Source organism: Trichomycterus rosablanca, chromosome 8, assembly GCF_030014385.1.
Source record: "Trichomycterus rosablanca isolate fTriRos1 chromosome 8, fTriRos1.hap1, whole genome shotgun sequence".
Taxonomy (NCBI): Eukaryota; Metazoa; Chordata; class Actinopteri; order Siluriformes; family Trichomycteridae; genus Trichomycterus; species Trichomycterus rosablanca.
Genome location: NC_085995.1, coordinates 4,950,335 through 4,973,970, shown reverse-complemented (window position 1 = coordinate 4,973,970; position 23,636 = coordinate 4,950,335). Strand labels below are relative to the sequence as shown.

General features: G+C 38.3%; 1 protein-coding gene across 2 annotated transcripts; it reads right to left on the bottom strand.

Annotated features, from left to right (window-relative positions):
- Positions 1–87: 87 nt before the first annotated feature.
- Positions 88–15,268, bottom strand: LOC134318803 (ectodysplasin-A-like). 2 transcript variants are annotated; one of them, XM_062999737.1, is made up of 8 exons: positions 14,987–15,268; positions 4,466–4,550; positions 2,956–2,979; positions 2,403–2,576; positions 2,266–2,300; positions 2,121–2,172; positions 1,908–2,038; positions 88–388 (listed from the first exon to the last, which is right to left on the bottom strand). In XM_062999737.1, exons 1-8 carry the CDS (start codon positions 15,266–15,268, stop codon positions 128–130), a joined length of 1,044 nt encoding a protein of 347 aa, XP_062855807.1. In that variant the 3' UTR covers positions 88–127. The 2 variants fall into 2 exon arrangements, with proteins under 2 accessions (XP_062855807.1, XP_062855808.1); XM_062999738.1 differs by having other exon boundaries at positions 1,914–2,038.
- Between the last annotated feature and the right edge of the window lie 8,368 nt (positions 15,269–23,636).

Genomic DNA, 23,636 nt, shown 5'->3' with positions numbered 1-23,636 from the left:
ACTTACTTTAAAATACTAACAGAAGCACTTATATTTATATAATACTATATTTAGTATTTATTTTTAGTGCAAATGTATATTTAGTGACTATACAGGGGGTGAAAACTTTCTCTCTCTCTCTCTGTATTCAAGAATGACCGGCTGATGGAGCGTCTCCGAGTCTCACGCTGCCCAGAAATGTAGCATGATCGGTCATGTTGATTAGCGAGTCCTCGTAAACGATGCGGATGGAAATGCGCTGATGGGCTCGCAGGACACTAACGCCGGCCGTGTAGCAGGTGTTAAACTTTCGCTGTCCAGTCTCAATACTGCAGGTACATCGCAGAAAGGGTTTACGGTCCACCAACACCTCGTAACTTGCAATATCCGTAAAGTTCAGGTAGTAGATCTAATAAACATAAATACATACATAAATAAAAAAAAATAAAAAAAGGAAAACAGTAAAAGTAGCATTTTAAGGATTCTCTTTTGTATTTTCTAAAAAGAGAAATCAAACATTAAGACTGACTAATCTTGAAACCCTATACAGTATGTACACCGATCAGCAATAACATTAAAACCACCTCCTTGTTTCTACACTCACTGTCCTTTTTATCAGCTCCACTTACCAAATAGTAGCACTTTGTAGTTCTACAATTACTGACAGTAGTCCATCTGTTTCTCTGCATGCTTTGTTAACCCCCTTTCATGCTGTTCTTAAATGGTCAGGACCCCCACAGGACCACCAGAGAGCAGGTATTATTTAGGTGGTGGATCATTCTCAGCACTGCAGTGACACTGACATGGTGGTGGTGTGTTAATGTGTGTTGTGCTGGTATGAGTGGATAAGACACAGCAGCGCTGCTGGAGTTTTTAAATACCTCACTGTCACTGAGAATAGTCCACCAACCAAAAATATCCAGCCAACAGCACTTTGTGGGCAGCGTCCTGTGACCACTGATGAAGGTCTAGAAGATGACCAACTCAAACAGCAGCAACAGATGAGCGATCGTCTCTGACTTTACATCTATAAGGCGGACCAACTAGGTAAGAGTGTCTAATAGAGTGAACAGTGAGTGGACACGGTATTTAAAAACTCCAGCAGCGCTGCTGTGTCTGATCCACTCATACCAGCACAACACACACTAACACACCACCACCATGTCAGTGTCACTGCAGTGCTGAGAATCATCCACCACCCAAATAATACCTGCTCTGTGGTGGTCCTGTGGGGGTCCTGACTATTGAAGAACAGGGTGAAAGCAGGCTAAAAAAGTATGTAGAAAAATACATGGACTACAGTCAGTAATTGTAGAACTACAAAGTGCTCCTATATGGTAAGTGGAGCTGATAAAATGGACAGTGAGTGTAGAAACAAGGAGGTGGTTTTAATGTTATGGCTGATCGGTGTATATGGCTTAATCAATCATATTTTTTATATTTAGATTTCTTTTACTGAAATAAAAAAACATATAAAAAAACCCCAGTGTAAACCAGAGATTTAGAGAATATAGAACTATTCTACTTTCACTCAAAATAAACAACCAAAAATATGTGGATACCTATTTTAATTTGATACTTTATACCTACAATACAAAACTGAAAAAAGCATCACATTTTTCCCTGCCTGGATTATTTTATTTAGGTGTCGCCACCGTGGATCATTCTAGTGTGCTGTTTATCTTTTTGGGGAACACTTCATCCTATTTCAGCACAAAGTCAACTCCATAAAGTAAAGGTTTGGTAAGTCTGATGTGAAAGAATCTGAACTTAACCTCATCAAACACGTTCCAGATTAATCTGAGTGCTGACAGTGACCCACCAGAGTAACTGAACCAAATAAAGATGAATACATTCCATAATTTGCATAACAAATCAGATGTTGGGGGAGTGCATGCTGGGATAAAGATGTGCAGAAGCGTACTCACTTCTACCTGACTATAGATGAAGTAGATCCCGTCCATCAGCACCTCTAGCTCTCCGGATCGAGAGTGCATCTTAAACACCTTGTGGTGCACAGTCACCATTTTCCAGTTCTTCAGCAAACCTTCTGGAAGATCTCAGAGGGAAAAAACAAGCAAACTCAATACTAGTTGTGGAAGAAAGAAACTTGAGACTTGTTTATGTATTGTATATTATACCTTCTCTCACTATTATTGTGGTTTCTTGGCCTTGCAGGTGAACCACAGCAGGCTGGAAACAACAAACATTTTACATTTAGTTTAGCAAATGATTTTACAAAATACTATTCATTATTCTAACTCCAGTTCTTGTTTAAAATCCCACCTGGAACTCCCGTGTCCTGCTTTTATTAACAGTCCCTGTAAAAAAAAACACATATAAACGCTCACACAGAGAAACATACAGTTCATACTGTATAAATCATCCTGTCACTAATAAAACATATGAATTATATTGTTTACCTGCTGGCCCCTGTGGTCCTGGTGGGCCCCTTGGTCCAGGGGGTCCTGGTGGACCTGCTTGTCCTAAACTGTTGCTGCCAGGAATGCCAGGAATCCCTGGAATACCAGGTGGCCCCTGAGGTCCTGTGGGCCCAGGAGGTCCAGGAGGACCAGGGGCACCCTGTCTCTTCCTCCCTGCCAGAACAAAAATATATCAGACATCACATCAATGTTAAATGTGAGTATCAGTAAACTGATTCTTATCTTTCAATTTTGGATTAATATTGTATACGTATTGGACTGATATGGGATCAGAATCAGATCTGTATTGCATCAAAATAAGATCAATATTGGATCAGTATGAGGTCAATATGGAATCAGGATGGGATCATTGTGGGATGGGCGGCACAGTGGCTCGGTGGGTAGCACTGTCGCCTCACAGCGAGAAGGTCCTGGGTTTGATCTCCAGGTGGGGCGGTCCAGGTCAAGGTTAGTGTTACAGTTACAGTTACATGAAATGTTTTATCACTGCAAATCACATTGAATAATGAAAGAATACTTTTTATAAACATACCTTTTTTCCTATTTCCATTGGATTCTGAAACAAAAAGGTGTGAAATTATTTATAGTTTACATTTTGAGTAACGTTCCTAAAGAATAAATATTAAGAAGTGAAAGCAGTCACATCTAAGGGTGCAGCTGTGATTTACACTAGCCCACTACCACTGGGATCCAGGGATCAAATCCTCACTGGTGCTATTGACCAGTCGGGTGTCTAGTGTACATACAGACATGACTGGCTATGTCTGAGGGAAAAGAGATGGCCAAGGCCCTACAATGGACAACCTCGTCTGGCATTTAAATAAGCAGTTTATGGTTTCAGTGTCATGTTGTGATCAGCCAGTCAACCTTTCCAGTACAGTGAGTCACATGACTGATGTCATCGGCTTCAGATTTATCTGAATGAAAAATGAATCAAGAAGCAGGATGAAAACTGTGCTTTACATTGACTAATAAATGCTTATGCTAATGCTAATTATTCACTCAAGATCTAATGAGCAACTGAGTGTTAGTATATCATTCTCACAATGTTTGCAAATACTGTAACTACAGAAACACCAACCCTCCCAAAATCATCTAATCAAACCCAGCTGGTGAACTGACCTCAATGTGTGTGTGTGTGTAAGCATGTCTTAGTTTGTGTGTTAGAGTATATTAGTGTGTATTCATAGTAGCTCAGAGGTTAAGATATTGAACTGTTATTCTGAAGGTAACAGGTTCAAGCCCCAACAGTGCCAGGCTCTTAACCTCCAACTGCTTGAGTTGTATTTTGCCACAATTAGTTTACACACTTGGCCGCTAGAAGGTAAATGTTCTTTTTAAATGTTTAGTGTTTATTTGTGTGCGTGTCATTTTATCAGAAACATTTTGGTTCCGGTTCCTCTCCCACATGAGCCCACAGTTCTTCAACATTGTGCTGAATGACGGATGTATTCCTTGAATTTATCATAATAAAAGAGTGAATGTAAAATCTGGTCCAGGTTATGAGTGCAAATGGCTGAAATAGTGACTGTGAGATCTGAGTCGAGATTAGACGTTCTGCATGTAGACACAGATCTGGAAATAATTACTGTTTAGAAAATACAATTTTTTACTGATTTATGGTAAAACTCCCACAAGGTGCATTTTTTGCTCCATTAAACATAATCAGTGCTCGAAGCTGAAATGTCCGGTGTCACGCAAGAGAAAGGAAGAATATCAGATATCTAATAACATTTAATAAAGTCTGAAGGTATGTGATCGGAATGAACAATCAAACCACAAACGTGCATTTATGTATATAAAACACTGTACAGAGAAGGGTATACTGCTGAGCATTCGTGGACCCATAACATAGGAGTACTGGGTATATACTGGGTAAAATCCACTTTATTATTGTAAAGCCAGATTCACTATACTGTTCCTCAGATATAGAACATAAATTTGATTTAATAATTGTGTGATTAAAACTTTATTTCTAATAATAGCGATTAAATATTCACCACAACACACTGCAGCTTCAGTTTTCTACTTTTTATTTTTACCTTTTGTTGCTCTTTTCGTTCGCCAAACACTACTTGTGATTTCTTCTGTTCTGTGTGTAAAATGGTTCTGTATCTGAATTTCTTCCTGTGAAGTAAAAACAAACCAGAATCATTACTGTAGTTACTAAAATACTGAGATTCATTAATACATTACTGAGTTTCTAAAACAGTAAAATTAATTTTAAATGTAGGTCTACACCAATACAGAAAATGTAGATAAAATGTACTGAGTATATAATGTCATAATCTGTGTGCTTACAGATAAATTGTTTATTTATTTTGTAAATACTGTAATCCAAATTACTTTACCACTGTCAATAATCACTAATGGTTTCAGAAGGAACCACCTACAGTACATCATGGTGATGCCTTTCAGTACCAGGAACCTTCTCAACTTTTATTTGATTACACTACCATGCCATTCCATAATGCTGCTTCCACCAACAGTACTAGTTTGTTAATCTGATAACAGTAGAGAAAAGATAGTCAAGAGTTTATGCCCCATAACCAAGCTGCTACTGTTGGACCCTCAGTATAAACCTTAACGTTTAGTTGCTTGCATTGTAACCAGTTTCATTTGTCAAATGCTTTGAACATAGATGTCTGCCGAGTGAATGAAAATAAATATAATTTCATGTTATTGCTATTGGTCCTGGTGTAGGCAGGAATGTTTAAGCAATAGAACACGAGAGGGAGTGTGTTATCGCGAATAACATCACGGCTGTGATTTGGTCGCAGACACGAGCCGAAGGCGAGTGCCGTAGATCATCAGCCGTAGATCATCAAGGCGAGTGCCGTAGATCATCAGCCGTCATATTACTCAGCGTCAGCGGAGTAATACAGTTGTGGTGTGAAAAGGCCGTGCTGTTATCACGAATATCAGCACGGTTAGAACGCTTCTCAACCAATCAGATTGTAAGGTCGGAACTAACTGTTGTATAATTTGGTGTTTAGGATAGCCACTGTGAAATTCTTCTCATTTTTTGTTACCCCTCCTTCAAGTGTCATTTTCAATACTAATACTACTAAGTTTTTTTTTTAATGGAAAAAGTATACAGTAAAGAACTTGATGGTCTACAATAACATGCAATGTAACACATTATATGTATATTGTTAAATATATATCCAGTGCTGTGAAAGAATATTTATTATTATAACAGTCGGTTGCAGCACCTTTAGCTGCGATGACTGCAACTAAACACTTTACATAATATTATATTAATCTTTCACATCATTATGCAGGGATTGTAGTTTTACTCTTCCTTTTACTATTTTAAATCTGACACACTGCTGATTATCAAACACAAACTGCTTGTTTTGGGTTTCAATACAACATCCCTATTAGGTTCAAGTCAGGACTTTAAGGCAGCTCTAAAACTTTCACTGTTTCTTCACCAGTTTAAATGTAAACTTGCTTTTGTAATTTGGATGTTCCCCAGACACTGTTCAAGGACAGGGTGATCCAACATTTTCTTCCAAAAACTTTTTCCCTTTAGTAATGGCAGGTCCTTCTGTAGCAAAGCACCTCCACATAATCACACTACAACCACCACGGCTGGCTGTTGTTATAATGGTTCTGTGCTGGATCTGCTTATTGCCAAAAGGTTTTAGTTTTGATCGGTATAGAACATTATTCCATCCACCCAACAAACCACTCTATTCTTTTGTTTTAATAGTTCTTGTTTTTACACCATTTTGGCAGCTGTTTATACACTTCTGGAGTTGTTTTAGTAATGACGGTACAATTCTGCAACATTAATCATTTAATACTGACTGTCAGTGCTTCAGCAGAAGAAACAGCTGATAGGTTGGAACATGTTGCAACATGAAAAGCAAGGAGGTGTAAGAGAACAGAGCAAATGAAGGAATAGTACCCAAATGTTTATTTAATAAAATAAGGCTTTAGATCCAAACTAAATAATTACTCTCGTACAGCAGGAAGCACCAAAACCTCTAAGCGACAAAGCTAACGCTGTACTGTTCAGGAGACTCAGAAACACTAATGCCATGATCATATACAGCACATGCAAACCAAATACCCAGAGTCTGGGGTTGGAGCTTAAACATTATGCAAGAAGTCAGGAAATGATTAGTCTTATGGGAAACAGCATGATGCTAAAAGGCCCAAGTGTGTAAAAGAGGCTGAAGTTCTTAAAGAAGGCTGAATAGAAAGCAGCAAAACGTTCTTTAATACTGTTAATACTCCTAAATGTTTTTATATAATGAACCAAAGATGGACACCATGAGACAAATTAGATAAAAGATGGATACCAGGTTTAAACTGAACATAGATCTGAGTGCCATCAGCATAAAAGTAAATGCTCCTGAAATTCCTTACAAAGGTCGACATATAAATGTTAAAGTGTTCCCAAGAGTAACCACTGAGGTGCTTCTTAAAAAATAGAACAAGAGGCACTCGGGTCACTACTGCTGCATATTAAAATGCCATTTCAGTAATGCTGATATAAAAAAACATATAAAGACACAGCGAAGGATATAGAATATGTATATTTAAATCTGGCCTGAAAAAAAATTACCATAGACATACTTTAAAGTCTTGTGAGAAGCCTTCTCAGGAGCGTGGCTTTTGTTATAGCTGAAAAGATCACATAGCGGTCACTCTAATTTTAATACCATTTGTTTTTAATTATCATTATTTTTACAAGCATAATCAAACATTTACTTTTTTAAATGTGGTAAACTGTGAATGCAAATAATCTTGTTGCATAATGATATGCAAGATCACACCACACCTGTCTTTAGCACCCTGATTCAAGTGATTTCAGTAGCAAGCAATTTTACTTTCTTCTGTCTTTTGTTAGTTACATTTCCAGCATACACAGAAACTATGAAAAGAATAAAATCTCTATAACATTATTTATAATATTAATATTAACAGTTAGTTAATATGTCCTCACTTAGTGAATTCAGTTCTCCTGTGTTTATATGCTGAACAAAGTCTGTCTCTACAAAGTACCAGAGTACATGTTATATAAAAGAAAAGATATTTAATGGTATAAACTGTTGCTACAGTAATTTAAACTGTAATCTGAGCCTGTTGTGTCTGCTCGCAGTTCAGCCCCACAATATAAAAGGTGGAAATTTGTCTCTCATTCAACAGTTTGGTTCATTGTTGGGTTTTCTGGTTTCTGTTCTATTCAAACTGTAAAAAATAAAACAGTATCAAGTTCTCATATGGTGAAAGAGATCATCTTTTCAGATGGGAAATCTTGGTCACTGATTCCTGAGGTGAACCGAGGACACTTTTGATTGTACAGATTAATCAGAGAGACTTTCATCTATACAGTTTTTATTCTTTAATCTACTTCTAGTGCAAATATTTATCTCACATTTACACATTTATGGTTTTGCCATTTGGCAGACAATGGTGACTGTTACAAGGCTACCAATTGAGGGTTAAGGGCCTTGCTCAGGGGCTCAACAGTTGTAAGAGGTGAACTTTGCAGAGGTGGGGCTTGAACTGGCAGCCTAGTGATCAGTAGTCCAGCACCTTAACCACGGAGCTACCACTGCCCTAAAATCTTTAACATTTAGCAGACACTGTTATCCAAAGCAACTTATGACTGCATACAATTTGAGCAATGGCGGGTTAAGGACCTTGCTCAGGTGTCCAGTTGCATCTTGGTGGTGGTGTGGCTTGAACTAGCAACCTTCTGATTACTACTCAAGTATCTTAACTGCTGAGCTACCACTGGCATGGTTTTAAAAGACACATGAACTTTTCACTCACTAAATTATAAACCTTATAAACCAAAGGAAAAGTATTTAGACACTAATAATATGACAAACTTGATTATCGGCCTCATAGGTTCCTTTAATGGTACCTTAGATGTTTCCTAGAAGGATAGCGTGATATAATACATGTTTTGTGCAACACTGATCAAATTTTACAGATTGTTAAATCAAATCCATCGATACTTGTGCATGTCGTAAACAGACACAAAGCCATTTAAATGATTTTAGTTCTTTACAGATACCAGAAAATGTTTTTAATCAGTACTGTGTATCAGACAGTTATTACAGCTTTGGAGAATGTGTTTAATACTGTCTGTAAAACTAAGTGGTACAGAAAAGGGGTAAGCAGAAGGCCAACAGGTTCAGCAGGGGGTGAATGGTGTGAAAGCAGGAAGAAAAAATAGGTCAACACGTCTAGACGGTGCAACCCGACTCTATAAAACATCTACACGAAAGTTCAGCTTTTTCAGACATGATCATTCCTGTACACATTAATAAAGCTTCATAGATACACATCAGCTCATCAGCTGAAGAACATCACTTAAATAAAAAGAAATATATATTACTGGTACAGTCATGCATAGGAACGGTTTCACCGTGAACCTCATGAGAAACAGACTTCCATCGTTAATGGAAAGACCTCTTTTAGAGGAAGCCTGTGGTTACCAGCGTGTTCGAGTAAAACTTACAGGTTCTGTTGTTGGAAACCAGTACGAATTTCTCTGTGGTGGAGCTAGCACTCATTTTCTGTTTCCCAAACCCGCAGACATGAGTTATTGTACATTATTACACAATCAGACTCCAGCATCTGCAACCGATTTGTACAGAAGATCCCGCTGGTTTGATAGCATGTGCAATGTTTTGGTGAGTTCTGTTCTGTGACACTTAAAAATGATGTTGAGGAGAAATGATTTTGGTTGAATTACATTTTCCTCCTCATTTTGTTCTCAGCGCATGCCATGTGTATAAAAACACTTCGGCTTGTATTTGCCTAAAATAGTTCCAGACGTTTCTTTTGTTCTGAGATGTTCAATCAAAGCCGAGCAGCTCCTCGATCCCAGACTCCGTCCCCTCTCGCCTCTTGTACATTTTACAACATTATTTTCTGTAGTACAGCATGTGAGGATTTTGGTGTGCAGTATCAGATGAAAGTCACTACTGGCTGAAGATTCCCAGATGTTCTTTGTGTCAGAAATCATTTGGTTGGCAGGTGTTTCCCCAGCATGGATTCAGGTGTTTGAACTACAAAGTCTCAGTAAGCTGATTAGAACGTCTCAGAGTAATCGAACATAATTTACAAATATCTGATATCAGATCTGCACACGTGCTATTAATTTTTAACTCCCCAGATTCTCCATGATGAGCTGCGTCATGCTCGGTTCCTCGGGTTTTGATTAAGAGCTGGTGACACTTCAGTCCAGCAGGTGTTAGAATGGAGGCGATTAAGGCACGCAGCTCATAAAAAAAGCAACAATTAATTAAAACGCTTTTAAATTTTCAAAGCTGAGCAGCTGCAGCTGGAGAACGTTTTCAGGACCACGTGCTCCTGTTTCTACAGCTATGTAAACTGCGGGATCTGTAATCACCATTGTTTAATGCACACATCTGGCTTAAACAGAAACAACACTAAATGGTCACAGCTGGGTCAGGTTTTCACCTCGCATCCCTTTCACATCTGGATGGTGACATTTGTTACACAGGTTTGGAACAGAAACAAAAAAAACTCGAAAGAATGTGAGGTATTTAATGAGGAGCTTTCTTAGGAGAGTAATGAACAGTAATAACGAGTGGAGGCCTCAAAGCATTGAGAAGAATGTGGAGTTCATGTAACACCAACCAAGTGAGCCGAGGCCTCAAAAGAGTCAGACCAACAGGGAGCTTGTGTAACACTATTCTGCTGACTGAAGTCGGTCGAAAACATGGAGCTCATGTATCCCTGTTTACTCAGATACAACCAGCAATCAATATTCTACACATCCATCAATTCTGTAACTCATCCATTTAAAAATATAAAAACAAAACATTTAAATAACAAAGACTTCTAACAAACACTTCTAATTTCATTAAATCATTAGGAATAGAAACCCAAACAGCTATCAAGCCCTGAATATGTAAGTAATCACCCCCTTTTCTGATTGAGACCATTATGCATATTTGCCACATATTGTTAAACAAAACAAGATATCACAATAAGAGACGTCAAGTAACACAACACAAAGTTATCCAAAACCCATATCACCCCTTTGTAAAAGTTATTTTCCCCCATGGGAAAATAAATCAACCGCTTAAACAAACCCAGCAAACAAAACAAATCCACTGTGTTGTCAGACTGTTCCCAGTTTATCTGTATTAAAAATGCAGTCTACATCATCATTACAGTTATTAATTATGAAATCGTTGTTAATTATTGATTTAATTTTGTGCAAGATACACACCTCCAGTTCCAAACAAACTGGGACAATAGAAAATATTTTGCTAAGCATTTTGACCTGTATTTAATTTCTGTATTTTAACTGTATTTTAACTGTATTTAACCTGTATTTTAAATGTCTGTATTTAACTGTTCACCCTGTTTTTCAGGGTTTTCTGATCCCTGAACTAATAATCTAATATTGCCCCAATCCTATATTGTCCCAAATTTTTTGGCATACAGTTAGCATACATTTACAAAAATCAATAAAACTGAATCAATACAAATGACTGCATTATGTTTTTATTTGCATATTTTAACTATCCCAATTTTTCTTCAACTGGGTTTATACACCAATCAGCCATAACATTATGATCACCTCCTTGTTTCTACACTCACAGTCCATTTTATCAGCTCCACTTACCATACAGAAGCACTTTGTAGTTCTACAATTACTGACTGTAGTCTATCTGTTTCTCTGCATGCTTTGTTAGCCCCCTTTCACCCTGTTCTTCAATGGTCAGGACCCCCACAGGACCACCACAGAGCAGGTATTATTTGGGTGGTGGATCATTCTCAGCACTGCAGTGACACTGACATGGTGGTTGTGTGTTAGTGTGTGTTGTGCTGGTATGAGTAGATCAGACACAGCAATGCTGATGGAGTTTTTAAACACCTCACTGTCACTGCTGGACTGAGAATAGTCCATCAACCAAAAATATCCAGCCAACAGCGCCCCATGCGCAGCGTCCTGTGACCACTGATGAAGGTCTAGAAGATGACCGACTCAAACAGCAGCAATAGATGAGCGATTGTCTCTGACTTTACATCTATAAGGTGGACCAACTAGGTAGGAGTGTCTAATAGAGTGGACTGCTGTGTCTGATTCACTCATACCAGCACAACACACACTAACACACCACCACCATGTCATTGTCACTGCAGTGCTGAGAATGATCCATCACCTAAATAATACCTGCCCTGTAGTGGTCCTGACCATTGAAGAACAGGGTGAAAGCAGGCTAAAAAGGTATGTAAAGAAATAGATGGACTACAGTCAGTAATTGTAAAACTACAAAGTGCTCCTATAAGGTAAGTGGAGCTGATAAAATGGACAGTGTGTGTAGAAACAAGGAGGTTTTAATGTTGGTTGATCTGTGTATCTCTCAGCTGTTCTTATGACTGTGTAAGACATAGAACACTAACGTTGTATCATAATTTGTATAATGAAAAGCAAAATGTAATTGGTTAATAGCCTAATTTGCTTCAGTTACTTACTATTAGAGATACAAAATGTGATAATTATACTTAATTATAGTTTTAATTATTTTTGCTGGATGTAAATCACTCAAACACTATTAATCTGCTTTTAAATTTTGTTTATTTTTCAACTGAAGTGAATTTGCAGCTTCTAAAATCATACTTTTATACAATTATTATTATTCTACATGCAGATCAACTTCAATTAAACATTAATAACACAAACCAGTTAGAGTCCTGATTTAAATTCAGCTTTCTTAGCTATACATGAATATTGGAGTTCACAAAGGTGGTCTTAATTATAATCATACACATTTATTATTCATGTATAAGCTGATGTTCATCAGATTTAAGCAGTTCGACCACCTGTACAAACCGTCATGAGAAAGAAATGAAGAAATAACGCGACTGGAATGTAAGACACTTTGTCCTACTTCAAGCTTGGCACAGAGTTTAGTGTACTGGTTTGCACCCACTTAAAAAACTGTACACGATCTACATTTATGCATCAGTATTCATTTACTCCATCTTTAATCTTCAGCACCTGCAGATAGAATTTCCCTATAAATCAGCCGGCACGTGCACTTCATCAAATGCTGATCATCAGCTGCACCTACCACCACCCTACAGTGATTTTTGGGGCCAAGGTTCTGAGGAGGGAAGTGCAGGGGGGATTGTTCGTGCCATTGCTATGGCGTGAACTGTGAGTCTTAATGATTCATTCCATCTCAAACGATCAAAGTCCGACACTGCTAGCTGCTTGATGGCTCCTGATAAGGTCTACAAGAATCACATCCAGATTCCTGATATTCATCCAAACCTCAATGAAGTTTCACCAGCTGCTGCACCTGCTAGTAATTTAGATAATTTTCATCCACCTGCTACCTCATGGATGATCGGTTCTCTCAGCCCTCCACATGGCACGCACTTCCATTCATTATACATTTAAATATTCCCAATTTTGTATAAAACAGAAACAGCTGGAACACACTAGCATCCACTTTGAAGCTGCAGCCAGGATAAGCTTTCTCCTCGATTATTCAGATGTGCTTCATCATTCTCCACTTTCACTCAGAACCTCGGATTTTCTTTTGAAATTACAGAATTACAAGCATAGCTGATTTTATAGGCGTGTAAAATTATGTTTTGCTAAAAGTGTTATTTATTAAAAGCAGAACAATTTGCATATAAAATTTAATTTAAAAACATGTCATTAAATATGGCCAATAGTTCAAGACCAAAGATCATAGAGCCTTTAGTTTTATAGTGTTTTTTTCTATTTTATTTTGCAGAAGATTCTGTTTAATTCATTACTCACTCGCTGGTGCATCAAATCAATTGTATAACCATGTAATCTCTATAGACCAACACAGGCAGTGGTATGGGTCATACTAAAGTCAGCTAATCAAAGCGTTCCTGCTAGATCTGCTCTGTTTACCTTCTGTTATTGTACTAAGGAAATGTGTAAGTAAAAACAACAGCCTAGCTGTAGAACCACACAAGCTTACAGAAAAAGACACAGAGCGCTGCAGCATGTAGCACAGTGTAAATATCACCTGTCCTCCATAACATTACTTACTACAAAGTTCCAAACTGCATCTAGAACCTACATCAGCACAAATTGGAAGTTGCGTAGATAAGTTTTTCATGGCTATGCAGCGCAGAGTAGACTAAGAATACCCCGCCTGATAAAGTGATGTAAAGCAAATCACAGTTGGATTTTGAAGCAGCGGAATAATGCTTCACTACTCACCAGTCTGATAGAGGAATCAGGACTGGTGAATCCTAGGAGTGTAACTTCATACTACCAGCTGTACAACTGCTGGTTCCTACTGGTGTAGGAAAAATAATTAAGTGTTTTGTTGGTTTTAGCATGAGTAAACTGAAATACTGACCATGAGACACTTCTTATTGTCCAACCTCAGTGCCAAACCTGGACTTTACTTATGCTCTTGTGTGTAAATGGAAGTAAACTACTCCTGTCATGATACTGATACAGCATCACCTTTGTATTGAACCCTTGCAAAGCTTTTCACTTCCATAACCAAATCTCTGTTATAAACATAATAGGTTTTATATTTCCATAACCAGAATTACTGTACCATCCTTCACATATCAAGATCAGGTCAGGGGCAGGTCAGAGTGCCAGTGGAGAGCTTATTGTGAATTTATAAACACTTGATAGGGCTGCGGTGGGTCTGATTAATTGGGCAAAAGGCAGGAAACACCCCGGACAGGTTGCCAGTCAATCACAGGGCACACACTCACTGCTGGAGTAGCTCCAACTGGCCTGACTGAATGTCTATGGACTTGTGGAAGCAAACTGGAGCACCCACATGGAAGAGCATGCAAACTCCACACAGAAAGGACCCTGGCCGACTGGACGGTCAGGGAATTGAACCCACACACTTCTTGCGGTTAGGTTGCAGTGCTACTCACTGCACTACTGTGCCACCAACTTGAAAACTAGTCGGACAACTACTAAGCCTATTTGCATAATCAAATGTAGTTCAGCACTGCAAACTACTGATAACGGTCATGTTTAAGAGGTTGTTATGGTACAAGTCGAAGCTATGACAGGAATTAAGTGGAAAGAACAAAAAAAATCTAGATAAGAACCTAACCAAACAATAACCAGTAAGAAGAACCTGAGGTGGTCACTAAGAGTCCAACACATATGTTTAGAAACTGTGATTGGATTTTAAAGCAACCTGACTAGAGGAGAATCTGAAAGAACAACTGGACAGATGTTAGATTTTAAAAGAACATCCTTACAGAAGAACAACGTGATAACAGAAGAACAACCTGCCAAAGGAACACCTTCACAAAAGAAAAAACAATATTGGAACAAGTAGATTCAATTTAAAAACAACGTGCCAAAACAGTTTTGAACAACCTGACATTGGATTTCAGATACACTGATAATGATAAATACATATTAAATGTCAGTGTAAGAAACACTTGAAGAACCCAACAGAAGAACATCCTTTATACCAGAACTAAGAACAGAAGATGAAACCTGGTTAAGACATTGATTAAGTCTTAAGCAATGTCAGTGTTACACGGTTAACATGTTAAAATCGAATCCCACTGACCTCAGACGTTAAGATGAGATGCTGTGGATGTTCTCTTCTCTTCTGTTCCTCTGAACTGACACTGACCGGTGGTTGTGTTCGTGTGGGGATGATCTGGAGGAGCTTGACCTCAGCTCGCAGATGGAGGAAGCAGGAGATGGTGAAAAGGTGCAGGGACAGAGACACGATGAAGAAGATGAGGAAGAACTTGCTGCAGCTCTTCTGACCTTCACATGGCGAGTGGAGCTGAGAGCACTCGGGTTTAATGCAGGAGAACTTCTCCTCCAAACTCTCCAGAGTCATGCTGGTGGTCTAAAGAGGACTGCAGAGCGTTATCTGAGCATGATGAGTTTCTCCTGAGTATCTGCTGCTCCTTATTTACTGTAGTGTTGAACCTCTCAGCGTTTGCTTCTCTGTGTCTGCTGCTCTACACCTTCTCACTGTACCGTACAATGAAGTATTGGGGGTTACATTTTGCCCACTTTCTATAAAAGGCGCTTTGGTTCCACCCACCTCGCGTCTGATTGGTTCATCCACTGTACACAACGTCTGCATGCTTTATTGTAGGAGAGTATTTCTAATAATGAACTGATGTGATGTGTCTGTACAGAACACAAGCTGCTTTCAATAAAGCTAATAAATAAAGAACTAACACTGAAGACATGAACACTTAATAAATAATAAATAAATTCACTCACCGAGCACTTTATGAGGTACACCTGGCACACCCAATTCATTGAATATTTACTCTGCTACACCTATCTCACAGATGAACTCCATACTGCTCGCTTTGTCACCTCTGTACCCCATTCATTAATCAAAAGTGACCCCAATAGGACCCTTCTTACCAAATGTTATTTTGTTGGTGGACCATTCGCAGCACTAAAAAGGTTATACTAACAATAAATAAATACATAATAAAGTAGATGTGTTGTACTGTTGTGAGTGTAGCTGGTGCAGTAACTGTTGTTGAAATACCTCATTGTTAATGCTTGGAGGAGCATAAAGCTGAAATAAAAAATATATAGAAACCACAATGTCCTGGGTTCAGAAAGTGTCCACTGATGAAAGACAAGGAGAGGATTAACACACATTGTGCATGAAAAAAGAAAAATATGTGTATAATATAAGCTCTGTGTCAGTGAGTGAGTGAGTGAATGTTCAAGAGAGTGAATGTGTGAGTGTGTATGTATGTGTGTGAATGTGTAAAAGAGTGAATGTAAAGTGACTGAATGAAAGTGTATGTGAGTGAATGTGTGTATGTATGTGAGTGAGTGAGCAGTGAGTATGTGAAAGAGTGAATATGTGTATGTGAGTGAGTGAGTGAGCAGTGAGTATGTGAATGAGTGAATATGTGTATGTGAGTGAGTGAATATGAGTATGTGAGTGAATATGTGTGTGAGTGAATATGTGTGTGAGTGAGTGAATTACTGAGTGAGTATGTGTATGTGAGTGAGTGAATATGTGTGTGAGTGAATATGTGTATGTGAGTGAGTGAATATGTGTGTGAGTGAATATGTGTATGTGAGTGAGTGAATATGTGTGTGAGTGAATATGTGTATGTGAGAGTGAATATGTGAGTGAGTGAATATGTGTGTGAGTGAATATGTGTATGTGAGTGAGTGAGTTACTGAGTGAGTATGTGAGTGAGTGAATATGTGTATGTGAGTGAGTGAATATGAGTATGTGAGTGAGTGAATATGTGTATGTGATTGAATATGTGTATGTGAGTGAGTGAGTTACTGAGTGAGTATGTGAGTGAGTGAATATGAGTATGTGAGTGAGTGAATATGAGTATGTGAGTGAGTGAATATGTGTATGTGATTGAATATGTGTGTGAGTGAATATGTGTAGGTGAGTGAGTGAATATGTGTATGAGTGAGTGAGTTACTGAGTATGTGAGTGAGTGAATATGTGTATGTGAGTGAGTGAATGACTGAGTTACTGAGTGAGAGAGCAGTGAGTATGTGAATGAGTGAATATGTGTATGTGAGTGAGTGAATATGTGTATGTGATTGAGTGAGGGTGAGTGAGTAAGTGAATGAGTGAGTAAATGTGTAAGACAGTATGTCAATGAGAGTGTGAAGATGGGGGAGTTTGTAGGTATGTGAATGAGTGAATGCGTGAATAAGTGAGTGAATAAATGAGTGAATATGTGAGTGAGAGTGTGTAAAGGAGTATGTGAGTGAATGAGTGAATGTGTAAGTGAGTGAATGTGTGAGTTAGAGAGTAAGTGAATGTGCATTCTTCATCAGATTATTTTAATCCCCTTTTTACTGGTATAACGTGTGTACTTCTGATCTGTAGATCATTTACATGAATAATTTCTTAAAACTGTATAATCTGTGACATCTTTAAGATCCAGATTTAACTGCATTGTCACAAAAACAACCACGTTTATGCCTTCGTGTTTAACAGGTTCTCCATCACAGCTTCACCTCAGAATCCAAGATAGTAAATCAGCGCCTTCTAGTGGACAAAAAAGATTAACCCACTTCATTTTCTCACTCCATCATCAGCAGATAACTCACCATCAGTAAAACTCTGTACTGTTCTGCTCTGTTTTAAATCTTACAACATTCCCACGGATTACTAATTAAATACAGAAAAATTTCAGTACCAGTGAGCAGTTCCACCTGTTTACAAAAAGCTAAAATAGTTAAATGAGTCCTGATGTTTGGCAGCACTTTAAAGAATAATACTTTCATACCAGCCACGAACAGCCATGATTAAATAAAATAACCTTTGAAATTATTTTATTCTATGGGGAGGAAAATGTGCTGAGTGACACTACCCTGAAAACTGAAACACATGTTTAAGTTACTTTATTTAAATAAAAGGACGAAATATATGAGAGACTTAAAGTATAGACCTACATCTGATTTATTTTACATATTTTGCAGTTTGAAGTTCTGTTTGGGGTCACTTGTACTAGAGGGTTTACACATTTTCTTGGTTTAACCAATATACCTTTACATCAGCTATACAAGTGAGATTACTGGATTAATTATAAGAAGCAGCATGTATCAGATACAAAAGATTATCATATTCAAAATTCAAGATGATCCTCTGTACGAGCGTCATGAGACTCTATAAATTTATTGCTGGAAGAAGTGAAGATGCAGCCAGTGGCTTTATGCTTTTTAAAAAAGGCCTGTGCCAGTGTGCTGCCCTCCTCGGCCAACAAGAGCAACATAACAGCAAGGAAAAGGTCACTGCAGTGCACAGGTAAATTGGACATAAACAAACTGGGTGCAAAATGATTAAAGAGGGGATTTGATCAACACCAGGATGAAGTTCATTTCTTTCTACACTCTTCTTAGGTATCAGACTGAAACATCATTACAGCCTTATTGAATGACTTATATTTTTACCTATATTTTGTCCATCATTTGTGTGGTTATCAGAGATTGACTTGTTAAGAGAATGAGCTGAAGTCAATAAAATTGATTTGTCACTTTAAGGTAAGTAATATGCTTGATAAATTATTTACCAGCCTTTGTAGCTCAAATCATAGCACTGCATTGTGTACTTAAAGAGGAAATGACCAATAGGTACAGTGGTACCTTGAAACTCAACGTCAGTTGGTTCTGGGACTGGCATTGAGTTTCAAGGTATTTTTTCCCATAAGAATGTTTGGGAAACCTGTTAATGCGTTCCATGGTCCTGGGGAACCGCATATATTTTAGGCTAATGTAAAATAATGGGGTTGTTTCTGACACTTATACACTTTATATATAATACAAAAACACTGAAATTAAAGCTGATTCTTATAATTTCCCAGAACCCAGAGCTGTAACACAAGTTTAAAAGTAAAACAGGAGGAAAATCCAGCTAAATACAGTTACATGTGGAGCTTTCAGACTGGATCTGATGCTTAATCCACACAAATGCAGATTCGTCTCATATTCGCACTTTGATAACGCTTTGCCGCGCCGGTCAAGCCGAGCTCTGAACAAAGCCACTGTTCATTTAAAATTGAATAAAAAATTTTTTAAAAACAAACTAAACACGTTGAGTTTAAGGTAAACGTTGAGTTTAAGGGTACACATTTCTCGACGAAGGGCGTTGAGTTTCAAAGATTTTGAGTTTAGGGGACGTTGAGTTACAAGGTACCACTGTACACTAAATGGACAAAAGTATCGGGGCACCCCTTCTAATTTTTGGATTCATGTGTTTCAGCCTTAATAATTGCTAACTGGTGTAATAAATCAATTATATGAACAAATATGCTTCCAGCTTTGCAGCAACAGTTTAAGGAAGGTCCTTTCCTGTTCCACTGTTACTGTGCCCCTGTGCACAAATCAAGGTCTGTAAGTAAATGAAGAAAAGCTTGGATTAAAAAAACCTCGTGACCTGCACAGAACCCTGACCTCAGCCTCACTGAACAGCTTTGGAATGAACTGGAGCATCAGTCGAGGCTTTCTTGACCAGCATAAAAGCTCAGCCATACAAATTTTCTTTTGACTGAATTGGCACAAATTCCCATAAACATACTTCAAAGCCTTGTAGGAAAGCTTCTCCAAAGACTGAATGTTGTTCTAGCTGAAAAGATCACACAGATGTTGCTCTTTCGTAATAGCATTTGTTTTTGAAATGTAAATGTCCAACAAGCTCATGGTTAGGCGGCCAATTAGGTTTGGTCATACAGTGTATTATACTTTACATAGTGAGCAGTGTAGTGAAAAGAAAGTTCAGCCTGTATGCTTAAAACTACATTCCTGGATGTTTTGTCATTCGTATCATATTTAATGAGCATCCTTTTAGATAGAAAAACCCCTTAGCTTCTATAAAACCCTTCAGTAAAGACATCATTATTATTTCACGTTTGTAAGTGAGTTATTTACTGCAGCTTTAACTTGGTTGGATTGTTTAATGTCTAAGAATTGTTGGCATGTTTGATGTTTCACGGTGAACCTGAGAACCTTCTAATCTCTTTCTGTAAATAATAAAGGTTCTGCCAGAAATAAATTGGTGTTGGCAGGAGATGAAAAGTGTTTTACTCTTACATTAAACAGAGCAGCGACAAATCATTACAACAACGTCATTCCACTTTTATTTAAGAGCCTTTATTCTAACATGCGACAGAAAAAACAGACTCGCTCATAAAGTTCTGATCTGATGATAAAACCACAGCCCGCAGCACTTTGATTTTACAATCATCTCCAGTGTTGCAGCAAACAATGTGGTTCCTGTAATGTGTTCAATTACATCTGGACAAAAATACAAAGCTCTGATCATGTTGCACTGAGTCACAGTTACCTGTAAACTCTTCTAAACTCTTCTGATGTTTCATCTAATCAGCTGGGAAATTACATAAACACTTTTAATTATGAGGAAATAAATAAAACATCTGTGAAAAGTCTAACATTTCAAATTGCCATTCAAAGCAACAATTCAAAAGGTTTTTATTTTGCTTTATTTAGATATAATTAAAACCACTTGGGCACTAAATTGCACTAGCCCACTACTGCTGGAATCCAAGGTTCGAATCCTCAGCGGTGCTATTGGTCGGTTAGGTGTTTACATACAGACATCATTGGCCCTGCAATGGTTTGGCATCCTGTCCAGGGTGTACTGCAGTATTGGGACTGATGATTCCAGGGAAGCCGATCAAGAGAAGGTGACACATTGGAGAAGGGGTAGTTTGGTTTGTTCTCCATATGTCTTTGTAAGTTTCCTCTCAGATACTTCAGCCTCCTCTCACCTCCCTAAAATCAAAATGCACTTTAAATTGCTCCTCGCTAGGTTAAAGTAAGTGAGTGAATGGAAGGGTGTGTGTGAGTGTGTGTTTCCCTGGTTGGATTGGTGCCCTGTCCAGGGTGTGTTCCTGCCTTTCATTTAATGTTTCTATTCACTGAGACGCTGACCTCATGAGACCCTGACCAGAATAAATCAGAAAGTGTAGATAAATAAATAAATAAATAATAAGTATATTGCCTTTCATAATCCTTCATTTATTAGCAGACAGGTCTGGACTGCAGGGAGGCCATACAAGAACTGACATGCTCTTACTACAAAGAAGCTGGATTTTGGTCATTTTCGGACATCACGACATCCATTATTTCCACGTTTCCAATGTGTCTGTAGTGTGGCTGAAGGAGTTTGACAGTGAGCCACATTAGAGTTGTGTCCTTCTGCATTGCCTTTATTGGCCTGCAGAGGGACATGGAGGTGCAGACGTGTCAGTTTCTTTTTACTTTTACATTTTTGGCATTTAGCAGACACTTTTTGTCCAAAGTGACTTACAATACTGTGACAGTATATTGTCTAAGCAATTGAGGTTTAAGGGCCTTGCTCAAGGGCCCAACAGTGGCAACCTGGCTGTGGTGTGGCTTGAACCAGCAACCTTTCGATTACTAGTCCAGTATCTTAACCACTAGGCTGCAACTGCCCTTTATTAACAATCGCTTGTGCCTTATTAACTGTTAATTTATGTGTTAATTTGCTTCATATTTGCATCACAGATTTGCCAGCTGTTGGCAAACCTGTTTTTTTTCTGGAACTGTGATACCAGGCTTGCTCCAATCCAGTTTTTCACTGCAGGCAATGTCAGCACACTTATCTCCTACTGGGAACTCACCAGGTGTCATGGTGCATCTGGGCCTCATGACAAAACCACCCTGGGAGAGTGAACTTCCCCAGAGTGATGTCCTTTATTTCTGGAGTGGTACCCACCCATGAATTCCTGCCCATAAATAGTTTGTGGGCCGAATATCCTTTCAACAGTGTCTATTCCTGTTTTTTACCCAATGTTTCCAGCCCTAACCAGAATAAAGCAGTTAATGAAGGTAAATTCAATGAATAAATTTACATCAACAGTTACATGGCAGTGGCTCAACAATTAAGCGAATGGACTAGTGTTGCCACTGTTGGACCCCTGAGCATGACCCCAAACCCTCCTAAGCTTGCATTGAGTTTAGTCCTAATTATAAGTCGCTTTTGGATTTTCGTAAATGTAATATATAAATATAAGCCTAAATCTAAAACCTTCAATGTTTATCACATCATTTTACACAGCTTTTAGAGTGGGTGCTGCACTGCTCCACTTTCTTGAGGACCTGTGTTTGTTCCTCATGGTACCATGAATAAACACCACCAAAAACATGCTGAAAGTGGATCTTTCGCTCTTAATTGCCTTCAAAACTGAGTGAGTGGGTGAATGGGTAGGTTTAAGGGCGTACACCTGCATTGTGCCCTGTGTAAAAGGGTGGCACCCCAACCAGAAGAAAATAGTAAATAAAAATGAATAAATAAAAAAATAAATAAAAACTTCTGTATACTAACTGTAGTGATGTATTAGAATCTAGTTTTGGTGCAGTTAGTTTTCATAAGCTGTTAAAATAATAGTTTTTTAGGTGGTTGTGACTAATTTAACCAGCTGCAGATAAAGTAAAAATGAAATGTGTATTTTATGTATGTATATATGTAAAAATATTATTAAGGCTTATTTATTTATTTATTTATAATAATTGTTGTTTTTGTAGTTGTTTTTGTAGTTGTAGTTAATGTTAAAACCTGTTCTTATGTCAGTCTTCTTCTCTATTTTTGTTGTAGGTTACAGAGCCCCAGGGGGTTAAACCTACATTTCCCAGTGGGTCCTTCTGTTTCTGCACCTGGACCCCATGGGGTGGAGAACTGACATGGGGGGTTGTGCTCAGTGTCAGCTTTGAATGAGCTGCATAATGATCCACTCAATGCTACCTGATTCACCACCAGAAGGGGGCGATAAAGATCCTCTGATAACTTTTATGCTCGTTAACAGGACATTTACAGTTTACATTTTCAACATTTAGCAGACGCCTTTACCCAATACAGTACAGTACAGTCTGAGCAATTGAGGGTTAAGGGCCTTGCTCAAGGGCCCAACAGCAGCAACCCGGCAGTGGTGGGGCTTGAACCGGTGACCTTCTGATTACTAGTCCAGTACCTTAACCACTAGGCTACAACGTCCCTACAGGACCCTGCTCTGTTAAATAATCTAATGTTTTATACAAACTAAGCTATTGTAATGAAGAATTTATTAAACATAAAAATAAATATAAAAATAAATATAATACATTTCCCTATAAACTGTTTCAATCGCACAAAATATTGTGAATAATCCATCGTACATTTTCAGCATTTAGTAGATGCTTTTATCCAAAGCGACTTACAGTTGAGACAGTATACAATCTAAGCAATTGAGGGTTAAGGGCCGTGCTCAAGGGCCCAACAGTGGCAACCTGGCAGTGGCGAGGCTTGAACTGGCAACCTTCTGATAACTGGACCAGTACCTTAACCACTAGGCTACAGCTGCCCTAACTATTAAAAGCAGGACAACACAAATGTTGTACAGGAGCATTTTAATGTTCTTACTTGTAGTGTGATGGTGTGTGTGTGTGTGTGTGTGTGGGAATTGGAACATTGATCCAAAAATACAAAAGCAAGTCAAGCACATCAGAATGAATTAGAGTTAAAGTTCTGACTTCAGTCCAATAGAGATAGTTTTATAATGTTGCGACGTGAAACAAGCAGAACAGATCTGATAACCAGTTCTGGGGAGCTAAAATTCCACCACAGTGATGTGAAGGATTAATAGCACATTATAAAAAGACTAGATTTAGTTGGAGTCAGTGCTGATTAAAGCTGTGGGGCTGGTTATTAAGCAGAAGGGATAATTACTTTTCCT